This window comes from Pleurodeles waltl, chromosome 3_1 (genome assembly GCF_031143425.1).
Source record: "Pleurodeles waltl isolate 20211129_DDA chromosome 3_1, aPleWal1.hap1.20221129, whole genome shotgun sequence".
NCBI classification, from domain to species: domain Eukaryota; kingdom Metazoa; phylum Chordata; class Amphibia; order Caudata; family Salamandridae; genus Pleurodeles; species Pleurodeles waltl.
Genome location: NC_090440.1, coordinates 745,432,932 through 745,459,309, shown reverse-complemented (window position 1 = coordinate 745,459,309; position 26,378 = coordinate 745,432,932). Strand labels below are relative to the sequence as shown.

The 26,378-nt window shown below is 45.7% G+C and overlaps 1 protein-coding gene across 4 annotated transcripts in view; it reads right to left on the bottom strand.

Annotated features, from left to right (window-relative positions):
- Positions 1–26,378, bottom strand: part of QSER1 (glutamine and serine rich 1) — a 564,431-nt gene that overhangs the window by 285,588 nt on the left and 252,465 nt on the right. For all 4 annotated transcript variants that reach the window (XM_069223515.1, XM_069223516.1, XM_069223517.1 and 1 more), the window contains 3 exons: positions 18,028–18,144; positions 11,501–11,634; positions 10,411–10,586 (listed from right to left, as the gene is read on the bottom strand). In XM_069223515.1, coding sequence (XP_069079616.1) covers positions 10,411–10,586; positions 11,501–11,634; positions 18,028–18,144 — 427 coding nt within the window. The remainder of the gene's footprint in view (positions 1–10,410; positions 10,587–11,500; positions 11,635–18,027; positions 18,145–26,378) is intronic.

The following is a 26,378-nucleotide window of genomic DNA, read 5'->3' as shown; positions in this document are numbered from 1 at the left end:
ATTGTCCTTGAATGCTGTGGTGATTGAGGTGTGCTCCCCACCCTGTCATGGAAGCATCTGTTGTTATAACGTATTGAGGCACTGGGTCCTGAAATGTCCGCCCTTTGTTTAAATTGTTGCTGTTCCACCATAGAAGCGAGAGGTATGTTTGGCGGTCTACCAACACCAGATCTTGAAGTTGACCCTGTGCCTGTGACCATTGTGATGCTAGGCACTGTTGTAAGGGTCGCATGTGTAGTCTTGCGTTTGGGACAATGGCTATGCATGATGACATCATGCCTAGAAGTTTTAGCACCAATTTTGCTTGTATATTTTGGTTTGGAAACATAGCACTTATTACCTTGTGGAATGCTTGCACTCTTTGTGGACTTGGAGTGGCAATTCCCTTTGATGTGTTGATGGTTGCTCCTAGATATTGTTGTGTCTGACACGGTTCGAGGTGTGATTTTGTATAGTTGATGGAGAAACCCAGTTTGTGAAGGGTTTGTATGACATATGTGGTGTCGTTTGTGCACTTTTTTACTGTGTTGGTCTTGATTAGCCAATCGTCCAGGTAAGGAAACACATGTATCTGTTGTCTCCTGATATGTGCTGCTACTACTGCTAGACATTTTGTGAACACTCTTGGTGCAGTTGTTATTCCGAATGGCAACACTTTGAATTGGTAATGTATTCCTTTGAATACGAACCTTAGGTACTTTCTGTGAGAAGGGTATATCGGTATATGAAAGTACGCATCTTTTAGGTCTAATGTGGTCATGTAATCTTGCTGTTTGAGCAGTGGAATGATGTCTTGTAGTGTGACCATGTGAAAGTGGTCCGATATGATGTAGGTATTTAGTGTCCTGAGATCTAATATTGGTCTTAATGTTTTGTCTTTTTTTGGAATTAGAAAGTACAGGGAGTAAACTCCTGTGTTTTTTTGTTGTACTGGTACTAACTCTATTGCATCCTTTTGCAGTAGTGCTTGAACTTCTAGTCCTAAAAGTTCTAAATGTTGTGGTGACATTTTGCGTGTTTTTGGAGGGATGTTTGGTGGGAATTTGTGGAATTCTATGCAATAGCCATGTTGGATTATTGCTAATACCCAATTGTCTGTTGTAATCTGCTGCCAAGATTGGTAGAATTGGCTTAGTCTTCCCCCCACTGGTGTTGAGTGAAGGGGTTGTGTAACTTGAAAGTCACTGTTTAGGTGGAGGTGTTTTTTGAGTCTGGAATCTTCCCCTACTCCTTGGGAATTGACCCCCTCTATATCCCCTGAAACCTCCCCTTTGGAATGAACCCTGATATGGTGTGGTTCTTGTTTGTTGGCTGGTGGTGTCTGTGGGTTGGCCACGAAACCCCCCTCTAAATGGAGTTTTTCTAAAAGAGCCTCTGCTCTGCGGGGAGTAGAGTGCGCCCATGGCTTTGGCCGTGTCTGTGTCCTTTTTAAGTTTTTCAATGGCTGTGTCCACTTCAGGGCCAAAAAGTTGTTTCTCGTTGAAGGGCATATTAAGGACAGCCTGCTGGATTTCAGGTTTGAAGCCTGAAGTGCGGGGCCAAGCGTGTCTTCTTATGGTGACAGCAGTGTTGACTGTTCTCGCTGCAGTATCGGCTGCGTCCAGTGAAGAGCGGATTTGATTGTTTGAGATCGTTTGTCCCTCTTCAACTATTTGCTGCGCCCTTTTTTGGTATTCCTGGGGAAGATGGTCTACGAGAAGTTGCATCTCATCCCAGTGTGCGCGGTCATATCTGGCCAGCAGCGCTTGAGAATTTGCGATGCGCCACTGGTTGGCTGCCTGTGATGCTACTCTTTTCCCTGCCGCATCAAATTTTCTGCTTTCTTTGTCCGGAGGTGGGGCGTCGCCAGATGTATGGGAATTTGCTCTCTTGCGAGCTGCCCCTACTACTACGGAGTCAGGTGGTAACTGCGAAGTAATAAACACTGGGTCTGTGGGTGGTGGTTTGTATTTCTTATCCACCCTTGGGGTGATGGCTCTTGATTTTACGGGCTCTTCAAAAATTTGTTTTGCGTGCCGTAACATCCCTGGTAGCATTGGGAGACATTGATATTGGCTATGTGTAGCCGAGAGGGTGTTAAATAAAAAATCATCCTCTATAGGATCGGAATGCAGTTGGACATTGTGGAATTCTGCAGCCCTAGCCACCAGTTGCGAGTATGAGGTACTGTCCTCTGGCGGTGACGGCTTTGTGGGGTATGAATCGGGATCATTGTCCGGCACTGGGGTGTCATATAGGTCCCAAGCGTCTTGATCCTGATTATCTTGACTTATGGTAGTTTGCGCTGGTGAGTGCATTTGTGGCGGTGTTTGTGCCGGCGATGCCTGTTGTGGTGGAGAGGGCGGAGGCGTGACTTTTTTAACCACTTTGGCTTGTGGTTGTGCGTCATCCTTGAGAAGTCCGATCCTTCTTTTCCTCATTATTGGGGGAAGGGTTGATATCTTCCCTGTGTCTTGCTGGATGTACAGTCTCTTTTGTGTGTAGTCTGATTCTACACTTTGGAGCTCTTGTCCAAATCTGTGCATCTGGCCACTTATTCCTTGTTCCTCTGTGTAGGATGAAGGTGTGGAACTTTTCGGCGCCAAGAGAGAATCTTTTTTCGGCTTCGGCACCGACAGAATTTTTGTGGCTTTCGGCAGTGTGTCTCGGTGCCGATGTTTTTCGGTGCCGGCATCTTGTTTTTGCCTCTCGGAGCCACTATCTCGGCTCCGAGGTTGCTCCATGGCGGTCCCTCGACCGGAGTCGGGTGTCTTCGCTATGGGCGTGCCCTTTTTCGGCGCCTTGGACGGGTCGCCGGTTTTATGGGTCGAGCCATGGCCTGTTGGCAGTGGCGTCCCCTGAGCTTTTGTCTTCTCGATGGTTTTAATTTTCGACGTCTTACTCACTGTTTGTTGCTGTTGTTCGACGTCGGAGTCTCCGGATTCTGATTCCGGAACCGAGAATGTTTCCTCTTCGTCGTCGAAACGTTGTTTTGTTGGCGTGGACGCCATTTGTAGACGCCTGGCTCTTCGGTCCCGGAGTGTTTTTCTGGACCGGAAGGCTCGACAGGCCTCACAGGTATCCTCCTTGTGCTCGGGGGACAAGCACAAGTTACAGACCAAGTGCTGATCTGTATAAGGATACTTACTGTGACATTTTGGGCAGAAACGAAACGGGGTCCGTTCCATCGGCTTCGATGTCGCACGCGGTCGGGCCGACCAGGCCCTGATGGGGGAAATCGAAGCTACCCCAAAGTCTTCCGATGATCGGTGTCGATGTACCTAACTATCCCGATACCGAACGGAACAATACCGACGCTTTCTTCCGAGATTCTGACTAACTTTCCGAACCGAAACACGGAGCGAAAAGGAATACGTCCGAACCCGACAGCGGAAAAAAACAATCTAAGATGGAGTCGACGCCCATGCGCAATGGAGCCGAAGAGGGAGGAGTCCTTCGGTCCCGTGACCAAAAAAGACTTCTTCGAAGAAAAACAACTTGTAATACTCCGAGCCCAACACCAGGCAGCGGACTGTGCGAAACATGTGTATCTGCAGCAACATATGCCATCGAACATAAAGTACCTTTATTTTTGTACAACTTAGTGTTTTTCTTCCATGTGTGTAAGTGCTGTGTGACTACAGTGGTACTGCATGAGCTTCACAGGTCTCCCCTGGGATACCTGGACCTGGTATAAGGTGTAAGTACCTTGGGTACCCACCACAAACCAGGTCAGCTTCCTACACCGGCCCTGTCCAAGAAGAAACTCCATCCAAGGACTCCAGAGCCTCCCTGGATCTGAGAGTCCTGTCGAATCTGCACCTGATGCCCACGGCCTGTGTCCAGGTGGCCCAACTGACTGATCGCCCCCAGGCGATCCTGAGCAGGTGCCCTCCCTGGGTTGACCCCTCCTGTCCACCACAATGCCTGCAGCCTGAATCCGCAGGACCCCCCTGGCGGCAACAGAAGTGGACGAAGACTCCCAATGCCAAAAGGTACCCCTGAACCCACAGCCCCAAGCCTTGGGGAATCCGACCTTCAGTGCAGGAACATCCAGCAGGCGATCTCCCTCCTTGTCCAGCCGTTGGTTTCCCGGAACCAACACCCTGGACTTCACCTGCAGCATGTTTGTGGCACCCAGGGTCCCCCTATAAGAAAGTATTGGGAGGCCGACGCTGTGTTTGCACCCTGCACCTGGCTGCTCCCGCGCCACTGAGGGTATGTGTTCGGTATTGACCTGTGGGCCCCCCGGTGCTCCTCTAAACACCCGAAGGTCTGCCATCCGAAGATGCGGGTTCTTACCTGCAGGCAGGCCTGATTCCGAGTGCCTCCAGTCTCCATAGGAGCCCATTTTAAATTGACCTCAACTTTGACCTCTGCACCCGGCCGGCCCCATGTAGCTGGTGGTGGATGTTTGGGGTTAACTTAAACCCCAACCTGTGGACACCCTAACCCCGGAGACTGGAACTATAAGTCTTGTACTTACCTTCAAATCGTACTAACTTTTCTTCCCTCCTAGAACTGTTCCTAAAAATTGTACGGTGTGAATTTTTTAAACAGATTGTGACTTTTTATAAAAAAAAACATATAACTTGCCAATTCTAAACAAAGAGGTATCGATACATATGTTGGATATTTACTTGCAAATGTACTTACCTTCAACTTGAATCTTGTGGCTCTAGAAGTAAAGTAACAAAACCTATTTTTTCTATATAAAAACCATTGGCTTGTAGTTAGTCATTGAGGGTGTGCTTCACTGTATTGCCTGTGTGTGTATAATAAAGCTTTGCACTACTCTCTGATAAGCCTAACTGCTCGACCACACTGACACACAAGAGAGCATAAGCATTTACTTTAGCCTCTGGGGAACCCCAGGATCTTGTTTTTATATAGTATATACAGAGCCAGCTTCCTATACAATCTAACAAAGGACTCAATGCCCATGCACAGTATTACAGAGAAGCAAAGTCACTCGATCTTATGACTCGAAAAGCTTCTTCGAAGAAAAACAAGTTGTACTGCTCCGAACCCAATGCTAAATGGCAAGCTTAATGCACAGCATGGGTATTTAAAGCTACACATGCCATCAAAGTTTCCTTTTGGTCTAATACAACTGCCAGGGAACACAATAGGAGTCATATTACCCAAGTTAATTCAATGGACAATGTGAGCTCTTTATTAGGATACAGTCACCCTAACTAATCTGTGTCACGCAAATAGGCAGTTGAAAACGAGGATAGTTAACAGACATCCATTATTGACAGTCTCCCTTATGAGGAAGAATAACCTACAATACATCATTTCACAAGAAATCGTGTTTGTTGAAAAAACAGGCATTTTTAAAGTTATTGTTCCGGAAAAACCACACATGTTTGGGGGATGTTAAATAAAATTTAATTAAACTATTGTCAAATCACCAAAATGGTATGGTATTCACAATGTCATAGAATGTAAAATCTATGGTTCTCACAATGTCAAATCACTACTATCAATTTGCCATGGAAAAAACACTGCATAAACGTATAAGTCACACTAAAAGTGTTATTTTAAAACACAGTGAGACGTCTGGCAGTTCAAACAACTTTAAATATATAAAACATTCTTTTAATTAAAAAAAATAAAAAGTTCACCTGCTAGAACAGTATTCTTCTTGAACTATCTTGCCATGACGTACAAGTTCCTTACCTTCGGTAACAATATATCTGGTAGAGACATATTCTAGTTGTAGAATCCTTACCATAGAATTTCCTCCAGGCGTCTGACTGGATCTAGAGATTTTTCGACGAGCAGTACCCCTGCGCGCAGTTAGGTGGCGTCGGTCAACTCCGGGGGCGTAGTTGGCGTCATGATGACATCGCTGTCGTATATAGACGCCACCTGGCGCGCGGATGTCAGTTTCTTTTCAAGACTTTCCACGCCTGTGGCGCGGGGCCATGCAGAACACTTAATGGTGCGTCAAAACTAGGGCCCTTAAAAGGAAAGTACTTGTCTCTAGAAATCAGTTTGTGGGGAGGATGGGCGGGTCGGTAAGGAATCTGCAACTAGAATATGTCTCTTACCAAAGGTAAGTAACTTGTACATCTGATAGAGACTTCTAGTTGCAGATTCCTTACCTTAGAATAGATACCTGAGCAATACAATCACCAGTGGAGGGATGCGAACCAAGATCACTCCAAAAAGGCCTGCAGGACTGAACTGCCAAAATAGCGTTAACGCTGTGGTAGCAGAAACTTCTCCGGTTGAATAAGCGCGCAAACCCTCAGGGGGTTGCTTTTTCGCCTAAGCGTAGCACATCTTGATGCAGAGGACTACCCATCACGAGATGGTCCTCTTCTGCACCGCCTTCCCTTTCTTTGCACCCACATAACGCACAAAGAGTTAATTGTCCACCGGGAAATCTTTGGTATGATATAGGTAGAACAACAATGCTCTTTTGGATCCAGTTGGTGGAGTCTCTCCTCCTCATGAGAGGGATGAGGGGGTGCGTAAAAAGTAGGCAAGGTGATAGATTGGTCTATGTGAAAAGGCGTTACCACTTTGGGAAGAGAGGAAGCCCTGGTACGAAGCACCACTTTGTCAGGATGCAGTGCTAGGAATGGTGGCTTCGAAGAAAGAGCCTGAAGCTCACTCACTCTGCGAGCAGAGCTGATGGCAATCAAAAAAAGCTCTATGCAGAGAAGGGATCAACAGATTTGTTGATACACTATGCCACAAATGTCTTCCAACGACAAGCGTACACCGTTTTGGTGGAGGGACACCTGGCTGCCAAGATGACATCGGGTGGAAGGTCAAAAGCTGTCAACATAAGTGGTATTGTCAGGAAAGCGTACAGGAGGCCTGAGTTCCACTTATGACGAAAAGTGTCAACAAGTGAGTGTCGCCTTGGAAACTCCAATGCGCAAAACAGCTGACATTGTGCAATCTCTGCGGAGGGGAACAGATCTAACCAAGGCTCTCCCCATTGTTGAAAGACCTTGCGCCACCTCCGGATGGAGACGCCATTCGTGATCGACTATGAGTTTGTCTGCTCTGACGTTCAGAGAGCCGCCAGATGTTGAACCACCAGGGAAATTCCCTGGAGTTCCAGCCATGCCCAGAGACGAAAAGCCTCTGGACAAAGGGTCCACAACCCCACTCTGCCCTGCTTGTTGCAATACCACATGGAGGTTGTGGTGTCGGGGAACACCTGCACCAGTTTCCCTTTGATAGAGGGAAGGAATGCTTTCAATGCAAGTCGGATCGCCCGGCGCTCCAAAAGGCTGATGTGGAGTCTGGACTCCTCCGGAGACCAGAGGCCTCTGATCTCTGCCTCTCCCATGTGGCCACCCCATCAAGGAAGCAATGCAACTGTCACTACTGTGAGATCTGGTTGGGGAAGGGAGCGAGATCTGCAGTTGACTCAATCTGGATTCAACAACCACCACTACAGGTCCTTCACAGTTCCCTCTGAGACCTGAACCATGTCGGAGAGATTCTCCTGATGCTGTGCCCTCTGGAACTTCAGGTCCCACTACAGAGTCTGCATATGCCATCTGGCATGTTGGACTATCAGGATGCAGTAGGCCATGAGACCCAGCAGCCTCAGTCTTTCTCACTGAAATCCAGGATAGAGGATGAAACATCGTTATCATAGCCCAAATATCCTGGACTCGCGTTTTGGGAGGACAAGCCCAAAACTGCACTGTGTCAGAACAGTTCGGATGAAATGGAGCGTATGAGAGGGAGTCAGGTGTGACTCTGGCACGTTTACAGTGAATCCCAGCGAATGCAGGAGGTTCACCGTAGTCTGGAGGTGGGAGATGACTTTCAGAGGCACGTCCGCCTTCAACATCCAGTTGTCGAGGTAGGGGAAGACTGGAACCCCTAACCTACGCAGATGAGCTGCAACCACTACCATCACTTTTGTGAACACCCGAGGGGTGCTGGTAAGGCCAAAAGGGAGCACGGTGAATTAAAAGGGCTTGTGATCTACCACGAATCGTAGGTAACGACTGTGGGCCAGCAGGACGGGAATGTGGAAATAGACATCCTGAAAGTCCAACGCTACCATCCAGTCTCTAGGGTCCAGGCCATAAAGGACCTGAGCTAGGGTTAGCATCTTGAACTTCTCCTTCTTGAGGAAGAGATTGAGGGACCGGAGGACTAGGATAGGGCGAAGGCCCTAGTTTTTTCTGGGCACCAGAAAGTAGCAGGAATAGCAACCACAACCTACTTCTGACACAGGATCTTGCATCTGCACAGGGGCTGTACAGCATGCGCTGGTAGGTGGCCTAGTGGAAATGAACGCGGTTGGGTACCCCTTCTGTAGCCACAAAAGAAGCGAAAGGCGGACTGAGGGGGGCGAGGAGCAGCTGTGAGGCCAAGGCACTGAGCCATAGCCCGGGAATCCTTAAATCGTTCAAGCGCTTAGTCCGCCTTGACTCTGAAGAGACAGGTGCCATCAAAGGGCATGTCCAATAAAGATTGCTGGACATCCCTTGAAAAGCCAGACGCCGCTAACCAGGCATAGCGTAGCGTCTCAATGCCACCGTCGATGCAACCGATCTGCACAGTGAGTCGGTCGTATCAAGCCCACAGCGTATCATGAACTTGGCTCCATCTCTCCCATCTGTCACGGCTTGGGAGAGAACGTTCCGGGCCTCCTCCGGGACTCGAGGCAGCACATCCGCTAAGTATTCCAGAGAGAATGGCAATAGCAGCCCAAAAGGTATGCATTGTTCACGGACTGCAGCGCTAGACTGGCAGAAAAAAACATCCTATTACCCAAACTGTCCAGTCATTTTGATTCCCTGTCTGGGGGAGCGGTAGGGAATGCACCAGAGGATGGTGAAGCCTGGATGACAAAGCTCTCAGGTGTAGGATGGTAGGTAAGGAAGTTTGGGTCAGTAGGCACAGGCAGATGGCGGCAGGCAACCATCCTATTCACAGGAGCCCCTATGCCGGGCTTGGACCAGGTCCCAAGTAGGAAGTTTGTAAGTGCTTCATTGAAGGGAAGGAGGGGCACAGAGTTTGAAGCCCCAGGCTGACGCACTTCGGTCAGGAGGTTAGTCCTGACCTCCACAGAAGAAAGCTGGAGGTGCAAAACATCAGGAGCCCTTCTCACCCCCATAGACTATGACGCAGAAAAGAACTGACACCAGCGTGCTGGGGTGGTGCCTATACACAACTGTGACATCATCACAGCGACCACGATGCCAGCAATGCTCAAGGAGTCGAACGACGCCACCTAACTGCGCGCAGGGGGACTGCTCGAAGAAAAGTCTCTGGATCCAGTCTGGGGGAAATTCTAAGGTAAGGAATCTGCAACTAGAATTCTCTATCAGATTTTTATGCACATTGCAAGATGTAGCATTTGTACGAAGGAGTGTGGGAAAACTGTAGTTGTGCAACGAACATCATCACACTCTGCTGAGGTTTACCAATGGTCCAGAGATCTGCTGCTGAACTACACCAACTTTTTATAAAGTAGAAAGGGACAAATATATGATGAAAAAGATGTTATAGTAAATGAAAACATAGCTGAAGAAAGAAAAAAAATGGTGCATTGCATAGTACACGTAGCAAGAAAAGCCATGCTTTTTATATGAAGAGATATAATGATGCGGTGCTGTAGACTACCATTCACAGTGTTGAAGATCTTCCTTTCTGTTTATTAAGTGGTAGAGTTTTTAAAGGGGCTTACATTGGCTGGAAGATGTACCTGGTTCTATAAATGCTCGTTAGTTTACTTGCTTACACTTTTGTTCCTCAGCTAAGGCAGTTAGGTTTGCATTGCACTGCACTAAATGTAATAATTTCAAAGTAGAATACAGTAGCAGTTTTCTTTGGACTCACAAACTTTAGAAAAATGCAAGTACTATTAAGTGCAAACTGCTTTTATCCAGTTTGACAAGTAATTCAATAGAGGGCCAGTGTTTGACATAGGCAGGAACTATCAAATTTGGAGTATCCACACTTTTATTTCAAAGGGTGAGTTCCGGCCATGCTCAAAGGGAAGCAAAAACTACCATCTTCTCAATTCAATCAATGTACATGTAGAGTTAAACAGAGGTGCTAATGTGAGCACATAATATTGTGGAGATTTGACCTAACGACGGTCACAGGTGTCAACTATGGCACTGGGGAGCAAGGCTGGAGCCCCCTCCTCCCCCCAAATCCACCTTGCCCTGCCCCCCCCACGCCCCTCTCCCAAGACTCAACATCCTATGATTGTGGTCTAATCAATTAATCAGTAATATGAACCTGACCAAGTGTAATGTAATTATGTAATCTGGTGCTTGTGGAAGCGCTATAATGGCCTAGGACCAAGCTATGCTATACATTTATACAAAAAACACTCCTGCAACTGCAAATGTCACTTTGTGCTAGATGGCAAAACTACCAGTGGCAAAATCCGGGAGAATCCTCCCTTTGCACATTAGTCCCACTCACCATGTTTCTCCATTTGAGCTTCAAGAGGTGTATCAGGTTGAAAGGATGTACATTCCTCTTTCCATGTTTTCCGTTTCTTTGGAGGTGGCTCAGCCTTCGACTTTGGCTGTTTTGCTTTGGATTTCAGTCCATGAGGATCAAGAGTTTTGGTAGGAGTCAACTTAGTCTGCCCAGTTCTGTAAGTATTCAAAATAAAACACTGAAGTTGTTGACATCTGAGCACGCAGTCATATCACCAATTAATAGCAACTTGGAAACAAATTGTGGAATTTGAAGAATGATTCTACCGGGCTGTAATACGTTTCCCAATGGTAAACCAAAATGCCAGCAGTTTCCTGCGCTGGAGCACAGCAATCTGCCTAGAAAATATAGAGGAACAATATTTTTCATCCTTCTCTTCTATGTATTTGAGAGGCGTGGCATTATAAGTGGTACCAAATGTACCCTTAAAAGCTTAACAGGCAAGGGCAAAACCTACGGCAGATATGTGCTTCCTAATGGCTACCAAAACGGTCAGGACATTTGCCTCTTCTGTATGACCCATGTGCTCTAGCCCTGGTTCCTTAACTCGATTGAATGGTTATCCCATATTTTGATATCCTGATGACCTGGTGAAACATTATTTATGACCTGAATGAACAAGTGCCACATATAACAGTATGTAGAACAAAGTGTTTCCAGAGCATTTATTAAAGTGATAGAAAGAGATGTACTTATCAAGGTATGGCAAGATCAACAATCTGACAAACAGCATGTTTTCGTTTCATTCACCTCACAGAACCCATAGCAGGATAAACTATGCACTTTTTAATTGAGACAGCTATGGTAGGTGGGCTGAGAACATTATCTGAGATTCCCCACTCAACAATACGTGCAACAAGAAAATAACTTAAATACCTACCTGGATATTATGGATAGAGGGCTTACAAGGTGAAGGTTTCCAAGCAGATGTGTGCACGCAGTTAGAACTTACAAGAATGCGAATTATCATAACTGCTTTTAACAAAGGGCAATACAGTTAGATTCTAAACACCATGTTTAACAAATTCAAAATGTATTGCTCTTAAAAAAGATTCAAAGCTGTTACTACCTGGCAGATTGTGTAAGTTTGCTTCTTGGCTTTCTTGAACATATCCTCACATATTCCTTTTTATTGGCATTTTCTATAAACTTAGCGTACACCCGTTTGTACTTTGATTTTGCATCTCCAAAGTATCCAAGGTACTAAAAAACAAAAATAAAACGTATAATCAGGAACATTTATGTTTCCACTTCAACACTTTCAATCAGCAATACTATCTGAAAATCAACACAATACTATTTTATTTCCATCACTGTTCTGATCTCATATTGAGCCCATATTAGGGAAGGTATCCGACCTTTATTGGAACCACTCAGTCACAATATTTTTTCACCTAAAATTAAATTGTCAAGTATTGAAGACTAGTTCACATATACATCAGGGAGTTTTAGAAGCCACTGAGCTAAAATAAATAAAACACTAGACAGTACTTACATCTGAAACAGTAGGGAAGTAAATTTTAACAACTTTTGTAAACTTAAAATGTTTTTTGCCTCGCAACTACAAACAAGCCTTTTTCAATACAACGGGTCTCGCATTTACTTGAGTTAGAGCTAGTAGCATTGTAAACTCCTAAACAGACTTTTCTTGCCACACAAATTTAAAAAAACAGAACACAGCGCGAACGTGCTGAATTTGAAAACAGAAAAACCGATTGCGCTATGTAAACTCCAGCGCCATTGCGCTGCATGGAAAATAAACAGATATAAGTAGTTCGGAAACCATGCTGAAAACATCGAGCCTCGTATGTTTTCAGTAGTTTACCGGTGCTGTGTAGGTGGGCTAAACACCGGAAAAGGCATGACTTATGCATGTCTTTCACAAATGAAAGCAAGCGGATTTAAAAAGGCAAGCCTACGAACCAATGAAAGTGACTGACGTGACATGGGTGTGGTTGAAAACCCAAAGAGAGATTACTACAGGGGACGGAGCGCTTTGGGCTCGCCCCAAAAAAGGATAATGTTAATTAGCCTATAGACGTCTGTTCGTGACATGTAGTGCTGTAGTATCACATGCTCTGCATACTTCTGCCATCTAGTGTTGGGTCCGGATGTGTGCAAGTTGTTTTTCTTCAAAGAAGTCTCTCGAGTTACGAGGTAAAGTGACATGGTGATAATGCACATGGGCATTGACTCCATTGTTAGATTGCTTTTCTGCAGTCAGGTGAGAATGGAGTGTGAGTGAATAATAACAGAAAGATGTTGATGCATATGTGAGTGAATAAGATACTGCAATGGCCACAGGTGTCCGGCAAGGAAGGCACGTGCATGTGAATCTACAGCAGTACATACCAAAAACAGACGGCTACAGGTTAAGTAACATAACCCGTTCAATGGCATTTGTGGCTGTAGATACACATGCTCTGCATAGACGGTAAAGCAGTGCCCTTTAGAAAGAAAACGGTGGCTAACCTGTAGGTGTTGTAGTTGTTTAAAAAAGTGTATGTAACACTGCTTGTCCTACATTAGCTTGTTGGCGTGCAAAGACATCCACACAGTAGTGTTTAGTGAAGGTGTGGGGAGTGGTCCATGTAGGTGCTTTGCAGAATTCAGCTATTAGTATATTGCCTAGGAAGGCCATAAATGCTCCTATCTTGCAAGTAGAATGAGCTCTAGGGGGTGTGGGCAAAGTTGTTTTAGCTTTTGCATAACATGTTTGAATGCATTTTACTGTTGTCTATTTTGTAGATAAGCAGCTATTGTACCTAAATGTAGTCATATTGCTAAACCCCAAGTGTGCAAGTGTAGTAAACAGCAAACAACATTTTTCACAGTTGCATTGAAAGGGTCAATATGATTGCTATGGCAGTAGAAAACAAACCTTTTCCACTCAGCCACATAACATGCTCTTGTTGTAGGTTTATGTGCTTCCTTGAGAATGGACATACATTTTTGTGGAAGGCTGAGATAACTAAACAATATGACCTCAGCAGCCAAATCACAAGTTTGAGTTCCTTTGGATTTGGGTGCCTGATTTATCCATGTCTCTGAGTGAGGAGATCCGGGTTGAGTGGAAGCTTCTTGTGGGGCACTACTGAATGTTCGAGTGGTGAACCATGGTTGTTGAGACCATGTAGGAGCTACTAGAATCAGGGTGAGATAAGTTTGCCTGAGATCCAAACCACAAACGGAAGAAGAGTGAGAAGTGGAAAAGCATAGGCAAATATCCCTTACCAATTCATCCATAAAGCATTGCCCTTGGACAGAGGGTGTGGGAGCCTGGAGGCAAAGTTTGGGCATTTTGTGTTGTTTGAGGCTGGGAAGAGGTCTATGTGTGAAACGGGTGTGTGTGGAAACCTCCATCTGTGAAAGTATGGGAGGAGGACTCGAAGTAGAGTTCCCACTCGTGGACTTGTAGATATATCCTGCTGAGTAGGTTGGTGAGAGTGTTGTCAATGCCTGGGAGGTGTTCCATCAACAGGTGAACGTGCCCAAAGCCAAATTGACTGAGATAGGCATGATAATTGTAGAGTGTGGTCTCCCCCCGTTTTTTTTTTTTTAGATAAGACATGGCCGTTGTGTTGTCTGTCCAGATTAATACAATTTTGCCAGTGAACTAGAAATGCCTTCAACACTAGATGAATGTCTTAAAGCTCCAAGTAGTAGATGTACAGGGTTTGAGTATGGAGTCCCAAAGCCCCTGGATTGTGATGTAGTGAAAATGAGCACCTGTCCGAGATTATTTGTGAGAATGATATGGGGAACAGGGTCAAGAAAGGGTCGTCCCTTTAATAGGTTTTGTATGTTCCACCACTGAAGAGAGTGTTGAGTGTGGCTGTTTACCAACAGTCTCCTTGTTGTAACAGAGGGATTACATCCTGTAAAGTTATCATATGAAAGTGTTCCAAAGGGATGTATTGATTCAGAGGTCTAGAACAGGTCAAAGACATCAGTCTTAACGGGGTGAGGAAGTATAGGGAGTAGACGCCTGTACCTTGTTGAAGGACAGATTCTATAGCTCCTTTCTGAATGAGAGCCTGTACTTCTTGTTTTAACAAATCAAGATGTTCTGAGGGAAGGTTGTGTTTTTGTGGTGGTATGTTTGGGGGTGCTTTGATGAGTTCCAAGCAATAACCATGTTGGATAATGTCCAACGTCCATTGATCTGTTATATTTTTCCAAGCTGTGAACAACTGTTGCAGATGTCCCCCAACCGGTGTTCAATGGTCGGGGAACAAAAACTGAGTCACTGTTTGGTGGTAGAGAGAGTGGCACGAGTGTAGGCACCTTTCCCACATCCTTTTGAATTGTTTCCCCTATATGATCCTCTGTAAAATCCTCTTGAAGGGGAGGTTTGATACTGCAGTCTATAACAGAAGGTAGAGTCAACTGTTGATGTTGGTTTCGTGCTGTGCTTGTATGAGGTGCACCAAAAGGAGTCACGTTTACTGGGAATTTGAGGTGCCCCTATATATGTGACAACTTTGATAACTTTTTTCATTTTCTCTAGAGTTTGGTCCACTTGTGGACTAAACAGATGTTGTTAGTTAAACAGGGGATTTAAAAGTGTTTGGTGCACCTCTGGCTCAAAGCCTGATATGTGCAAGCAGGCGTGTCTCCGTAGTAAAATACTTGTGTTCACGGCCCTGGCTGCTGTGTCCGCTGCACCAAGGGCACTTTTAATGAAGTTGACGGAGATTCATTTACCCTCCTGAACAGTTTGTGGACCTTTTTTTCATATATTTTTCGGGGAGATGTTGAAGGACGTCTTCCATTTCATCCCCATGGGCTCTGTCATATATTGCCAATAGCCCTTGAGTATTAGCTATGCACCAGTGGTAAGCTGCTTGAGCTGCTACTCTTTTTACCAGACACATCAATCAACCTGGACTCTTTATCAGGAGGAGGAGCATCTACTGATGTTTGTGAATTAGCCCTCAAATGGGCATAAGATACTGCCAATGAGTCTGGAGGGAGTTGGCCCTTAATATACGGAGGATCTGAGGGTGCAGCCTTGCATTTATTATCTACTCATGGAGTAACAAAATGTGCCCATATTCGATTGTTATAGATTTTCTCTGCAAGTCTGGACATAATTTTTAGCATGGGTAGATATTAGCATGCCTTGGTAGTGGAAGATAGGGCTTCACATAGAAAGTCCTCCTCTATTGGGTCTTTGTGTAATGAGACCTGGTGGTATGCAGCTGCCCTAGCAATGAGTTCCTGGAATGATGTTGCATCATCCGGAGTAGAGGGCCTTGCTAGGAAAAGGTCCAGGTCGGCATCCTAGGGGGGGGGGGGGGGGTATGGCAATGTCATAGGTATCCTATGGATCTACGGTTGTCTGAAGATTGGTATTACGGCCTCCTTGTTCCCCTTGTGTAAGACTGTGGAGAGCCTTGTGCTGAAACATCACCTATGTCGCTAAATCAGATATGTGGTGACAATGGTGGTGGTGAGAGAGTTAGAGGAGGTGGAGGAATTGTGGCAAAGCAGGCAGAGGTGGATGTAGAGGACTTGTGGCAATATCCTTCTTTTTAGGAGGTGCAGGTAAATCAATAGCCTCCTCAAAGTAAGCTGGCGCTTTGATGGTATAGGTGCCGATTGTAGGTTGAATATGCATTTTCTTCTGTTTCGGGTCAATCCTCTCAGTCATCAGTTCTGGTGCTGAGATGGTATGTTTCGGTACCGAAGATCTCCTGTGTTTCAGCACCAAGGTGGTAGGAGCCAAAGTTGTGGAAAAGGACGCGTTCTGTGCTGATGAGGAAGATGATTGGCACTGGTCTGAGACTGGTCGGCTCTGAACAGCAGAGATGTGTTTTAGTTCGGCTTTCCAGTCTGAGTCTGAGGGCAGAGGATCCTTAGCAGATGGTCATGCCACCCATGGCCCAAAGGCAGTGGTGGCCCGGGAACTTTAATTTCGGTCTGAACCGAATGTCTTTTAGTAGGCAGAACAGGGGCATCAGTATTCACTGTGTGTTGTCCCAAAGGAAGATCTTAGATCTGCATACTGAACTGTACTTACAAGTCCGACTCGGAGTCCGGGATGAAAAGGGCCTCCTCTTCTGCTGGTGAGGCCTCATGCAGTTCTTCCTCTTGTATGGTGTTATGGAGCCCGAAGATGTTGCGTGTCTCCTCGAGGTCCTTATGTTGCATTTCCTTTGAACGTGCTCTGAGATCCCCCAAGGTTTTCTTCGACCGAAACAATCAACAGGCCTTGCAGTTCACCTCGTCGTGGTGTGGAGACATACACAGGTTACAAACCCGATGGAGGTCGGTGTGGGGATCCTTTGCGTGGCAGCTAGGACAGAATCAAAATGGAGTCCGTTCCATTAGCAGCTCATCGTAGTTCGAATCTGACGAAAGATAAAAGAAGGCCTGGACTGGTGAGGCACGAAGGCTACGAATTGACCATGTTGAATCGACAAGTGACTGTTATCTTTATTTACAAAGGGGGAGTTAGAAAACGTGATTGAGACTAATTCCAACGGGACTAGAGGTGTAAATGTAAAGCATGGAGCCTGAAAACATGGTCTCAAATAATGGAGTTGATGCCCATGGGCATTATCACCGAGAGGAGGAGTCACTTTACCTCGTGACTCGAGAGACTTGTTTGAAGAAAAACAACTTGCACACATCCAGACCCAACACTAGGTGGCAGAAGTACGCAGAGCATGTGCATCTACAGCCACACATCAACCAACACTATGGGGGTCATTCTGACCCTGGCGGTCCGAGACCCCCAGGGCAAAAATGACTAAAGCACCGGCAACAGGGTGGCGGTGCTTTATTTCCTATTCTGACCACGGCGGTACCGCCGCGGTCGCACCGCCGGGGCCGGCGGTTTCCCGCCGTTTATGCCCCGGCGGTGATAATCCACCAGGGCAGCGCTGCCCTGGGGATTATAACCCCCTTACCGCCAGCATGTTTCTGGCGGTTTGCACCGCCAGGAAGAGGCTGGCGGTAAAGGGTGTCTGGGGCCCCTGAGGGCCCCTGCACTGCCCATGCCACTGGCATGGGCAGTGCAGGGGCCCCCTAACAGGGCCCCGGCCAGCTTTTCACTGTCTGTATAGCAGACAGTGAAAAGCGCGATGGTTGCAACTAAACCCGTCGCACGGCCGCAACACCGCCAGCTCCATTAGGAGCCGGCTCCTGTGTTGCGGCCTCATTCCCGCTGGGCGCAAACTTGGTTTGCGCCCGCCGGCCCAGCGGGAATGTCGGAATGGGGGTTGCGTGAATGCGGCCGCATAGGCCGCCGCATGGCGGTTTCCGCCTGGCGGGCGGCGGTAGCCGCCCGCCAAGGTCGGAATGACCCCCTATGTTTAAACAATTAGGTATACAGCTGCTTTCACTTGATGAAAGCATGATTTCTATTACTAAACAAGGCAGTATTTACTTTTAAAATTATATCTTCAACATGAGTTTACCACAAATTTCAAATCTTGAAAAAAAGCAGTAAATGGCTAATTTAATACTAAATACATTGTGGGCACTGAAACCGTTATCAGTAGTTAATTTAGTACGTTGGGTTCAATTAAACTTGAAAAACTATAATGTTCCAAGCCTGCAGCACTAAAATCTTGTTTTGTTACTCACACTATTAGTAGCAGAATAGTGTCTTTGCCCACCACGCACTTCAGGAACAAACTTCTGCAGTAATGCCTTCTGCACTTTCCAAATTGCAGGGGGCTCCTGACCAGTACTCAATGCCACCTGGAAAGACAAAACAAAAATTCATAATCTATATTTTTGTTCAAACATGAAAAAGCATACAGCCCAGATTGATCTAGTTTTGTAAAAACGTTATCAATACATCTTATTTCCTTACAGAGTATTAATTCTCTGTTGAAGTATATCTATGTGCACAATGGCCATGCTGAACTACTACATAATAATCTTGAGATTCTGCATAAAGGGTGTTAACCACAGACGACAAACTCGGAGGTTACTATTAATACATTAAAATGTGCAGTTGTCCTGCACCATTGTAAAATAAATTGGATAGTGGTCAAGATTAAGTAATAATCTTGATGTGGTAGTGCTGAAGGATAACCCATTTGAAAGGTGTAACACACATTTCATATGCTTTCCTAGGTCCCCAGTAACAAAATGAAAATAAGTTGGTGTCTCCACCTTGGATGAGAAGCAATGAAGGACAAGAGGCACATAAGGCTAATCCCATACTGACATCAAGAGACGGGGCATAACCCGTCTCTCAACCATAGTCCATATGTTACTGAAAATCACTGTACAATATATGGAGAACTTGGTTTATTATGCATCTCTCCCTTATTACTGAAACTTGAGAGAGATACATAATAAAAATAGGTGTCCATGTATTGACGGGACACATCCACTGAAATGAGTTAATGGAGAGGAATGACCTAAGAAAGCCCACAACCAAATTTAGGGCATCCAATAACGGCTGAAACATGTTGGCCTTCCTTACAAGGGTTGAATGATTCCCATAAGACGTTTTTTATCCTATCCAGTGGGAATCTCAATAAAACTGTCAATGAGACCAAGGCAGGGGTGCTCGCAAACATTTTCATGGAGCCACAACGTTTGGCTGTTATGTGAAGAGGGCGACACTGAAGCCAGCAGGGTGGCGGACAGTGGTTGGCTGTAACGTGGGTGTAGGGGATGCAGAGCATATACATTTCATGCTTGAACTACATAATGTGAAACCAGCAATTTGGGATTAATTCCGTCTTCTACACTTAGCCTACTGTCTTATTTTGCTTTCCATCCTTTTTGGTCATAATCACATGCACGGGCCTCGAAACACTTGACTTCAGGCTCTGTGCTGAACAAAACCTTCTCAACTGGTTTGCCTCCTGTTCACCACTGTTGTCAGGGTGGAGTGAAGAATGAAAATGTCACTTACCCAGTGTACATCTGTTCGTGGCATCAGTCGCAGTAGATTCGCATGTTCTGCAATAGCTCGCCATCTGGTGTTGGGCCGGAGTGTTACAAGTTGTTTTTCTTCGAAGAAGTCTTTCGAGTCACGGGACCGAGTGACTCCTCCTTTTGTCTCCATTGCGCATGGGCGTCGACTCCATCTTCGATTGTTTTTCCCCGCAGAGGGTGAGGTAGGAGTTGAATTGTAGTAATAGTGCCCATGCAATGGAGTGACTAAGTATGCACCTATTTAAGGTTGAGATGATACATATATAAATAATTGAAGGTAACTTCCAAACTGCTACAGGCTCCCGGGGAGGCGGGTGGGCACATGCGAATCTACTGCGACTGATGCCACGAACAGATGTACACTGGGTAAGTGACATTTTCAGTTCGATGGCATCTGTCGCTGTAGATACGCATGTTCTGCATAGACTAGTAAGCAGTTATTTCCCCAAAAGCGGTGGATCAGCCTGTAGGAGTGGAAGTAGTCTGAAATAATGTTCTTAATACAGCTTGACCTACTGTGGCTTGTTGTGCGGATAACACGTCTACACAGTAGTGCTTGGTGAATGTGTGAGGCGTAGACCATGTGGCTGCCTTACATATTTCTTGCATTGGGATGTTTCCTAGAAAGGCCATGGTAGCACCTTTCTTTCTGGTTGAGTGTGCCCTTGGTGTAATGGGCAGCTGTCGTTTAGCTTTAAGGTAGCAGATTTGGATGCATTTAACTATCCATCTGGCTATACCTTGTTTTGAAATTGGGTTTCCTGCATGAGGTTTTTGAAATGCAATAAAGAGTTGTTTAGTCTTTCTGATGTTTTTTGTTCTGTCAATGTAATACATCAATGCTCTTTTGACATCTAATGTATGTAGCGCCCTTTCAGCTACGGTATCTGGCTGTGGAAAGAACACTGGAAGTTCCACTGTTTGATTTAGATGGAACGGTGAAATAACCTTTGGCAAAAATGTAGGATTGGTCCTTAAGACGACTTTATTTTTGTGTAGTTGTATAAAAGGTTCCTGTATTGTAAACGCCTGAATCTCGCTTACTCTTCTTAGGGAAGTAATGGCGATGAGAAATGCCACCTTCCAGGTTAGGAACTGTATGTCGCAGGAGTGCATGGGTTCAAAAGGTGGACCCATAAGTCTAGTTAGGACAACATTTAGGTTCCATGAAGGGACAGGTAGTGTTCTTGGTGGTATAATTCTCCTAAGGCCCTCCATGAATGCTTTAATGACTGGTATCTTATATAGGGAAGTTGAATAGGTAGTCTGCAGGTATGCAGAAATTGCTGCAAGGTGTATTTTAATGGAAGAGAAAGCTAGGTTAGATTTTTGTAAGTGAAGCAAGTAACCCACTACATGTTCTGGAGTTGTGTGTAATGGTTGTATTTGATTAATATGGCAGTAGCAAACAAACCTCTTCCATTTACTTGCATAACAGTGCCTGGTGGATGGCCTTGTGGCCTGTTTTATGACTTCCATACATTCTTGGGTAAGTTGTAAGTGCCCGAATTCTAGGATTTCAGGAGCCAGATTGCTAGATTCAGCGATGCTGGATCTGGGTGTCTGATCTTTTGGTTGTGCTGTGTCAACAGATCTGGCCTGTTGGGCAATTTGATGCAGGGTACCACTGATAGGTCTAGCAGCGTTGTGTACCAGGGTTGCCTTGCCCAAGTTGGTGCTATCAATATGAGTTTGAGTTTGCTTTGACTGAGTTTGTTTACCAGGTAAGGAAGGAGAGGGAGAGGAGGAAAAGCGTAAGCAAATATCCCTGACCAGTTCATCCATAGGGCATTGCCTTGGGATTGTTTGTGTGGGTATCTGGATGCGAAGTTTTGGCATTTTGTGTTCTCCCTTGTCGCAAACAAGTCTATCTGAGGTGTTCCCCAGAGTTTGAAATAAGTGTTCAGAATTTGGGGGTGAATTTCCCATTCGTGGACCTGTTGATGATCTCGAGAGAGATTGTCTGCGAGTTGATTTTGGATCCCTGGTATAAACTGTGCTATTAGGCGAATTTGGTTGTGAATTGCCCAATGCCAAATTTTTTGTGCTAGCAGGCTTAACTGCGTGGAGTGCGTCCCCCCCTGCTTGTTTAGATAATACATTGTTGTCATGTTGTCTGTTTTGACGAGAATGTATTTGTGAACTATTATTGGTTGGAAGGCTTTTAGTGCTTGAAAAACTGCTAGAAGTTCTAGGTGATTGATATGCAGTTTTGTTTGATGTACGTTCCATTGTCCTTGTATGCTGTGTTGATCGAGGTGTGCTCCCCACCCTGTCATGGAAGCATCTGTTGTTATTACGTATTGTGGCACTGGGTCTTGGAAAGGCCGCCCCTTGTTTAAATTTATGTTGTTCCACCACAGAAGCGAGAGGTAAGTTTGGCGGTCTATTAACACCAGATCTAGAAGGTGACCCTGTGCTTGAGACCACTGTGATGCTAGGCATTGTTGTAAGGGCCTCATGTGCAGTCTTGCGTTTGGGACAATGGCTATGCATGAAGACATCATGCCTAGGAGTTGTAATACCATCTTTGCTTGTATCTTTTGTGTTGGATACATGCGTTGTATGATGGTGTTGAAATTTAGAATTCTTTGTGGACTTGGAGTGGCTACTCCCTTTGATGTGTCTATTATGGCTCCTAGGTATTGTTGTACCTTGCGCGGCAGAATGTTGGATTTTGTAAAGTTGACGGTGAACCCGAGTTTGAAGAGGGTTTGTATGATCTGATTTGTGTGATTTGAGCACTGTATGAACGAATGGGCCTTGATTAGCCAGTCGTCCAAATATGGGAACACATGTATTTGCTGCCTTCTTATGTGTGCAGCGACTACCGCTAGACATTTGGTAAAGACTCTTGGTGCGGTTGTTAATCCGAAAGGCAGTACCTTGAATTGGTAATGTATTCCTTTGAATACAAACCTTAGGTATTTCCTGTGCGATGGGTGTATTGGTATATGGAAATAAGCATCCTTGAGGTCTAAAGTTGCCATGTAGTCGTGTAGTTTTAGCAATGGCAATACTTCTTGTAGTGTGACCATGTGGAAGTGGTCTGATTTGATGAAAGTGTTCACTACTCTGAGGTCTAGGATTGGTCTCAGTGTTTTGTCCTTCTTTGGTATCAGAAAGTACAGTGAGTAAACTCCTGTGTTTATTTGTGTGTTTGGCACTAATTTGATTGCATTCTTTTGCAATAGTGCCTGCACTTCTATCTCAAGGAGATTGGAATGGTGTGTTGTTAGATTTTGTGCTTTTGGTGGTATGTTTGGAGGGAATTGTAGAAATTCTATGCAATAACCATGTTGGATAATTGCTAGAACCCAAGTGTCTGTAGTGATTTTCTCCCATGCTTTGTAATAATGACCTATTCTTCCCCCCACTGGTGTTGTGTGGAGGGGGTGAGTGACATGTGAGTCACTGTTTAGTAGTAGGGGTTTTGGGGCTTTGAAATCTCCCTCTATTTCTAGGGAATTGCCCTCCTCTATATTGTCCCCGAAAACCTCCTCTATACTGTCCCTGGTAACTGGACGGTGTGGCTTGTGAGGTGCTGGCTTGTGTGCTTTGACCCCGAAACCCCCCTCGAAAGGGCGTTTTACGGAATGTGCTGTAATTCCCTCTGCTCTGCGGGGAGTAGAGTGCGCCCATGGCTTTGGCAGTGTCTGTATCTTTTTTGAGTTTCTCAATCGCTGTGTCCACTTCTGGACCGAACAGTTCTTTTTCATTAAAAGGCATATTGAGAACTGCTTGTTGAATCTCTGGTTTAAATCCAGACGTTCGGAGCCATGCATGCCTTCTGATAGTTACAGATTTATTTATTGTCCGTGCAGCTGTATCTGCAGCGTCCATGGAGGAGCGTATCTGGTTGTTGGAGATGGTCTGTCCCTCTTCAACCACTTGTTTTGCCCTATTTTGTAAGTCCTTGGGCAGATGTTCAATAAGATGTTGCATCTCGTCCCAGTGGGCTCTGTCATAGCGCGCAAGTAGTGCCTGGGAGTTCGCGATGCGCCACTGGTTTGCAGCTTGTGCTGCGACTCTTTTACCAGCTGCATCGAACTTGCGGCTTTCTTTATCTGGGGGTGGTGCATCTCCAGATGTGTGAGAGTTGGCCCTTTTCCTAGCTGCTCCTACAACGACAGAGTCTGGTGGCAGCTGTGTAGTGATGAAAACCGGGTCCGTAGGAGGCGGCTTATACTTTTTTTCCACCCTTGGTGTGATTGCCCTACTTTTGACCGGCTCCTTAAAGATGTCTTTTGCGTGCCGGAGCATACCAGGGAGCATAGGCAGGCTTTGGTATGAGCTGTGGGTGGAGGAGAGTGTGTTGAATAAGAAATCATCCTCGACCTGTTCTGAGTGGAGGCTTACGTGGTGAAATTGTGCTGCTCTAGCCACCACTTGAGAGTACGCGGTGCTGTCTTCTGGTGGAGATGGCTTCGTAGGGTATGCCTCCGGACTGTTATCTGACACTGGGGCGTCATATAGGTCCCATGCGTCCCGATCTTGGTCACCCTGGCTCATGGTGGTGTGAGCTGGGGAGTGTGATGGAGTTTGTGCTGGTGAAACGTTAATCACGGGCGGAGGAGAGGGTGGTGGTGTAACTCTTTTCACCACTTTTGGTTGTGGTGTTTGTTCCGTCTGGAACTCCAACCTTCTCTTTCTCCTAATGGGGGGAAGGGTGCTTATTTTTCCTGTCCCCTGCTGAATGAAGATACGCTTTTGCGTATGGTCTACATCAGTTGCTTGTAGCTCTTCCTCAAACCTATGCTTCTGCATTTGGGAGGTTAGCGAGTGCTCTTCTGTATAAGAGCCTGAAGCTGGGTTGCTTGCAGTCTGTTTCGGCATCGAAACTTTGTCTGCGTGTTTTTTCGGCTCCGAGGTGACTTTTTTCCTTTTCGGGGCCGAAACCTCTCGGCGTCGATCTGTTTCGGTGCCGCTGTCTCGGCGTCGAGCCGTGTCCACACCGGCATCTCGGTGTCGAGGCTTGTCTCCAGCACTTTCTCGGTCCCGAGAAGGCTGCGTGCCGGTGTCTCGACCGGAGTCGGACGATCTCGGCACTGTTTGGGCCTTTTTCGGTGCCGACGGTCGGTCACCGATTTTATGGGTCGAGCCATGGCCTGGTGGCAGTGGCGTCCCCTGGGCCTTGTAAATGTTCCTTTGAGTGGATTTCGACGTCTTACTCACGGTTTGTGTATCGTCGAATCCTTCGGAGTCTGAGTCTTGGCTCGAGAAGGTACCTTCCTCTTCTTGTTCCTCGAACTCCCGTTGGGCTGTCGGAGCGGACGCCATCTGAAGTCTTCTGGCTCGACGGTCTCGGAGTGTTTTTCGGGACCGGAACGCACGACAGGCCTCGCAGGTGTCTTCGCTGTGCTCAGGTGACAGGCACAGGTTGCAGACCAAGTGTTGGTCTGTGTAGGGGTATTTATTGTGGCATTTGGGGCAGAAACGGAACGGGGTCCGTTCCATCGGCGTTCTTCAGCACGCGGTCGGGCCGACCAGGCCCCGACGGAGGATCGAAAAAACTACCCCGAAGGGCACCGGAGCTCTTCGATCTTCGATGCGGTGTGGAATCTAAGTACGCCGATCCCGAACGCAACAATACCGACGAAAATCTTCCGAAATTAGCTAATTTTCCGTTCCGAAACTCGGAGCGACAGGAACACGTCCGAACCCGATGGCGGAAAAAAAACAATCGAAGATGGAGTCGACGCCCATGCGCAATGGAGACAAAAGGAGGAGTCACTCGGTCCCGTGACTCGAAAGACTTCTTCGAAGAAAAACAACTTGTAACACTCCGGCCCAACACCAGATGGCGAGCTATTGCAGAACATGCGTATCTACAGCGACAGATGCCATCGAACTAAATGTTTCTAAAGTCATGTTTGAAAACTATGACTTGGAAAATAAAAATACAACTTCTCAATGCACTACTATAATCTGATGTACTAAGGTGAAGTGGTTCTGCATGTTAATGAAATACACTTTTTACATTTTTAATAGACATTTTACAATTCTGCTGCAAGATGTCCTTAAAAATGAAGCTATTTCTAAAGTTAAATGGTGAGCTACACCCTAGTTATTTCCGTTCTTTAACTCCAATTAACCTTTAAAGAAATGCCTGTGCGTTTATTTAACATATTTTTAAAGTTGCTGCTGAGTTGATTAACCAGCAGCCCAGTGCTGCTGTTGATAAGGGGATCTGCACTGCATGTAAAGGTCAGGAGGGCTGCATGCAGCACTGGGCCGTACTTTGAGTATCACTGCACCAGGAGATATTTTCAAAATGTTTCCTCTCTAAACCAATTATTCATTTCACCCTCCGCTGTTCATTGTGGTTCCACTATCCATCACGGTGGGCCTATACCTATCCTCAATAGCTCCTCTCCATGTTCAAGATAGTAGCCCACATTGGTGGACTCTTTCCACCAATGTCAGGTGAGGACTAATGAAGAAGCATGCAAACTTTGGTGGGTGATGGCTTCGTTCCTGCAATTAAAAGGTTTCCTAGACACACGCTACATGAGGTTTAATTAACTCCTATACATTTGGGCACCATTTTCTAGGCTGTTTCCACACCATCACAACTCTAGTCAGAGCAACTATACAACTAACACAATGAACTAGAATGTCGGAGAGTGCTGAATATACGAATAACAATAACAACACATGGCAAATGCTTCAGTGCACTAACAGTCAACATTCTTTATTAACTACACAAAGCCACAATCATTCAAAATGTAACACATTTTTGCTTGTTTCTAATTTTCTTCTTCTGTTTCTTCCTCCCTAGCTCTGCCTTCGCAGACATACTTTCTGCTGTTTTTCACTTCATTGTTTTATCAGCAGCATTCTTAAACATTTTAAGCCCCTTAACATCACTTACCTTTTTCATACACTTGCTCTAAAATTGCTCTCCCTACACTTGGTCCTAAAAGACTGTGTGCCCAAAAGTTGCAACAATAAATGTTCACTCATAGATATCCAACTTAACTCAACATCACCTTAACCATACCTTACAATGCTCGAGACAGTTTTAATTTTGTATC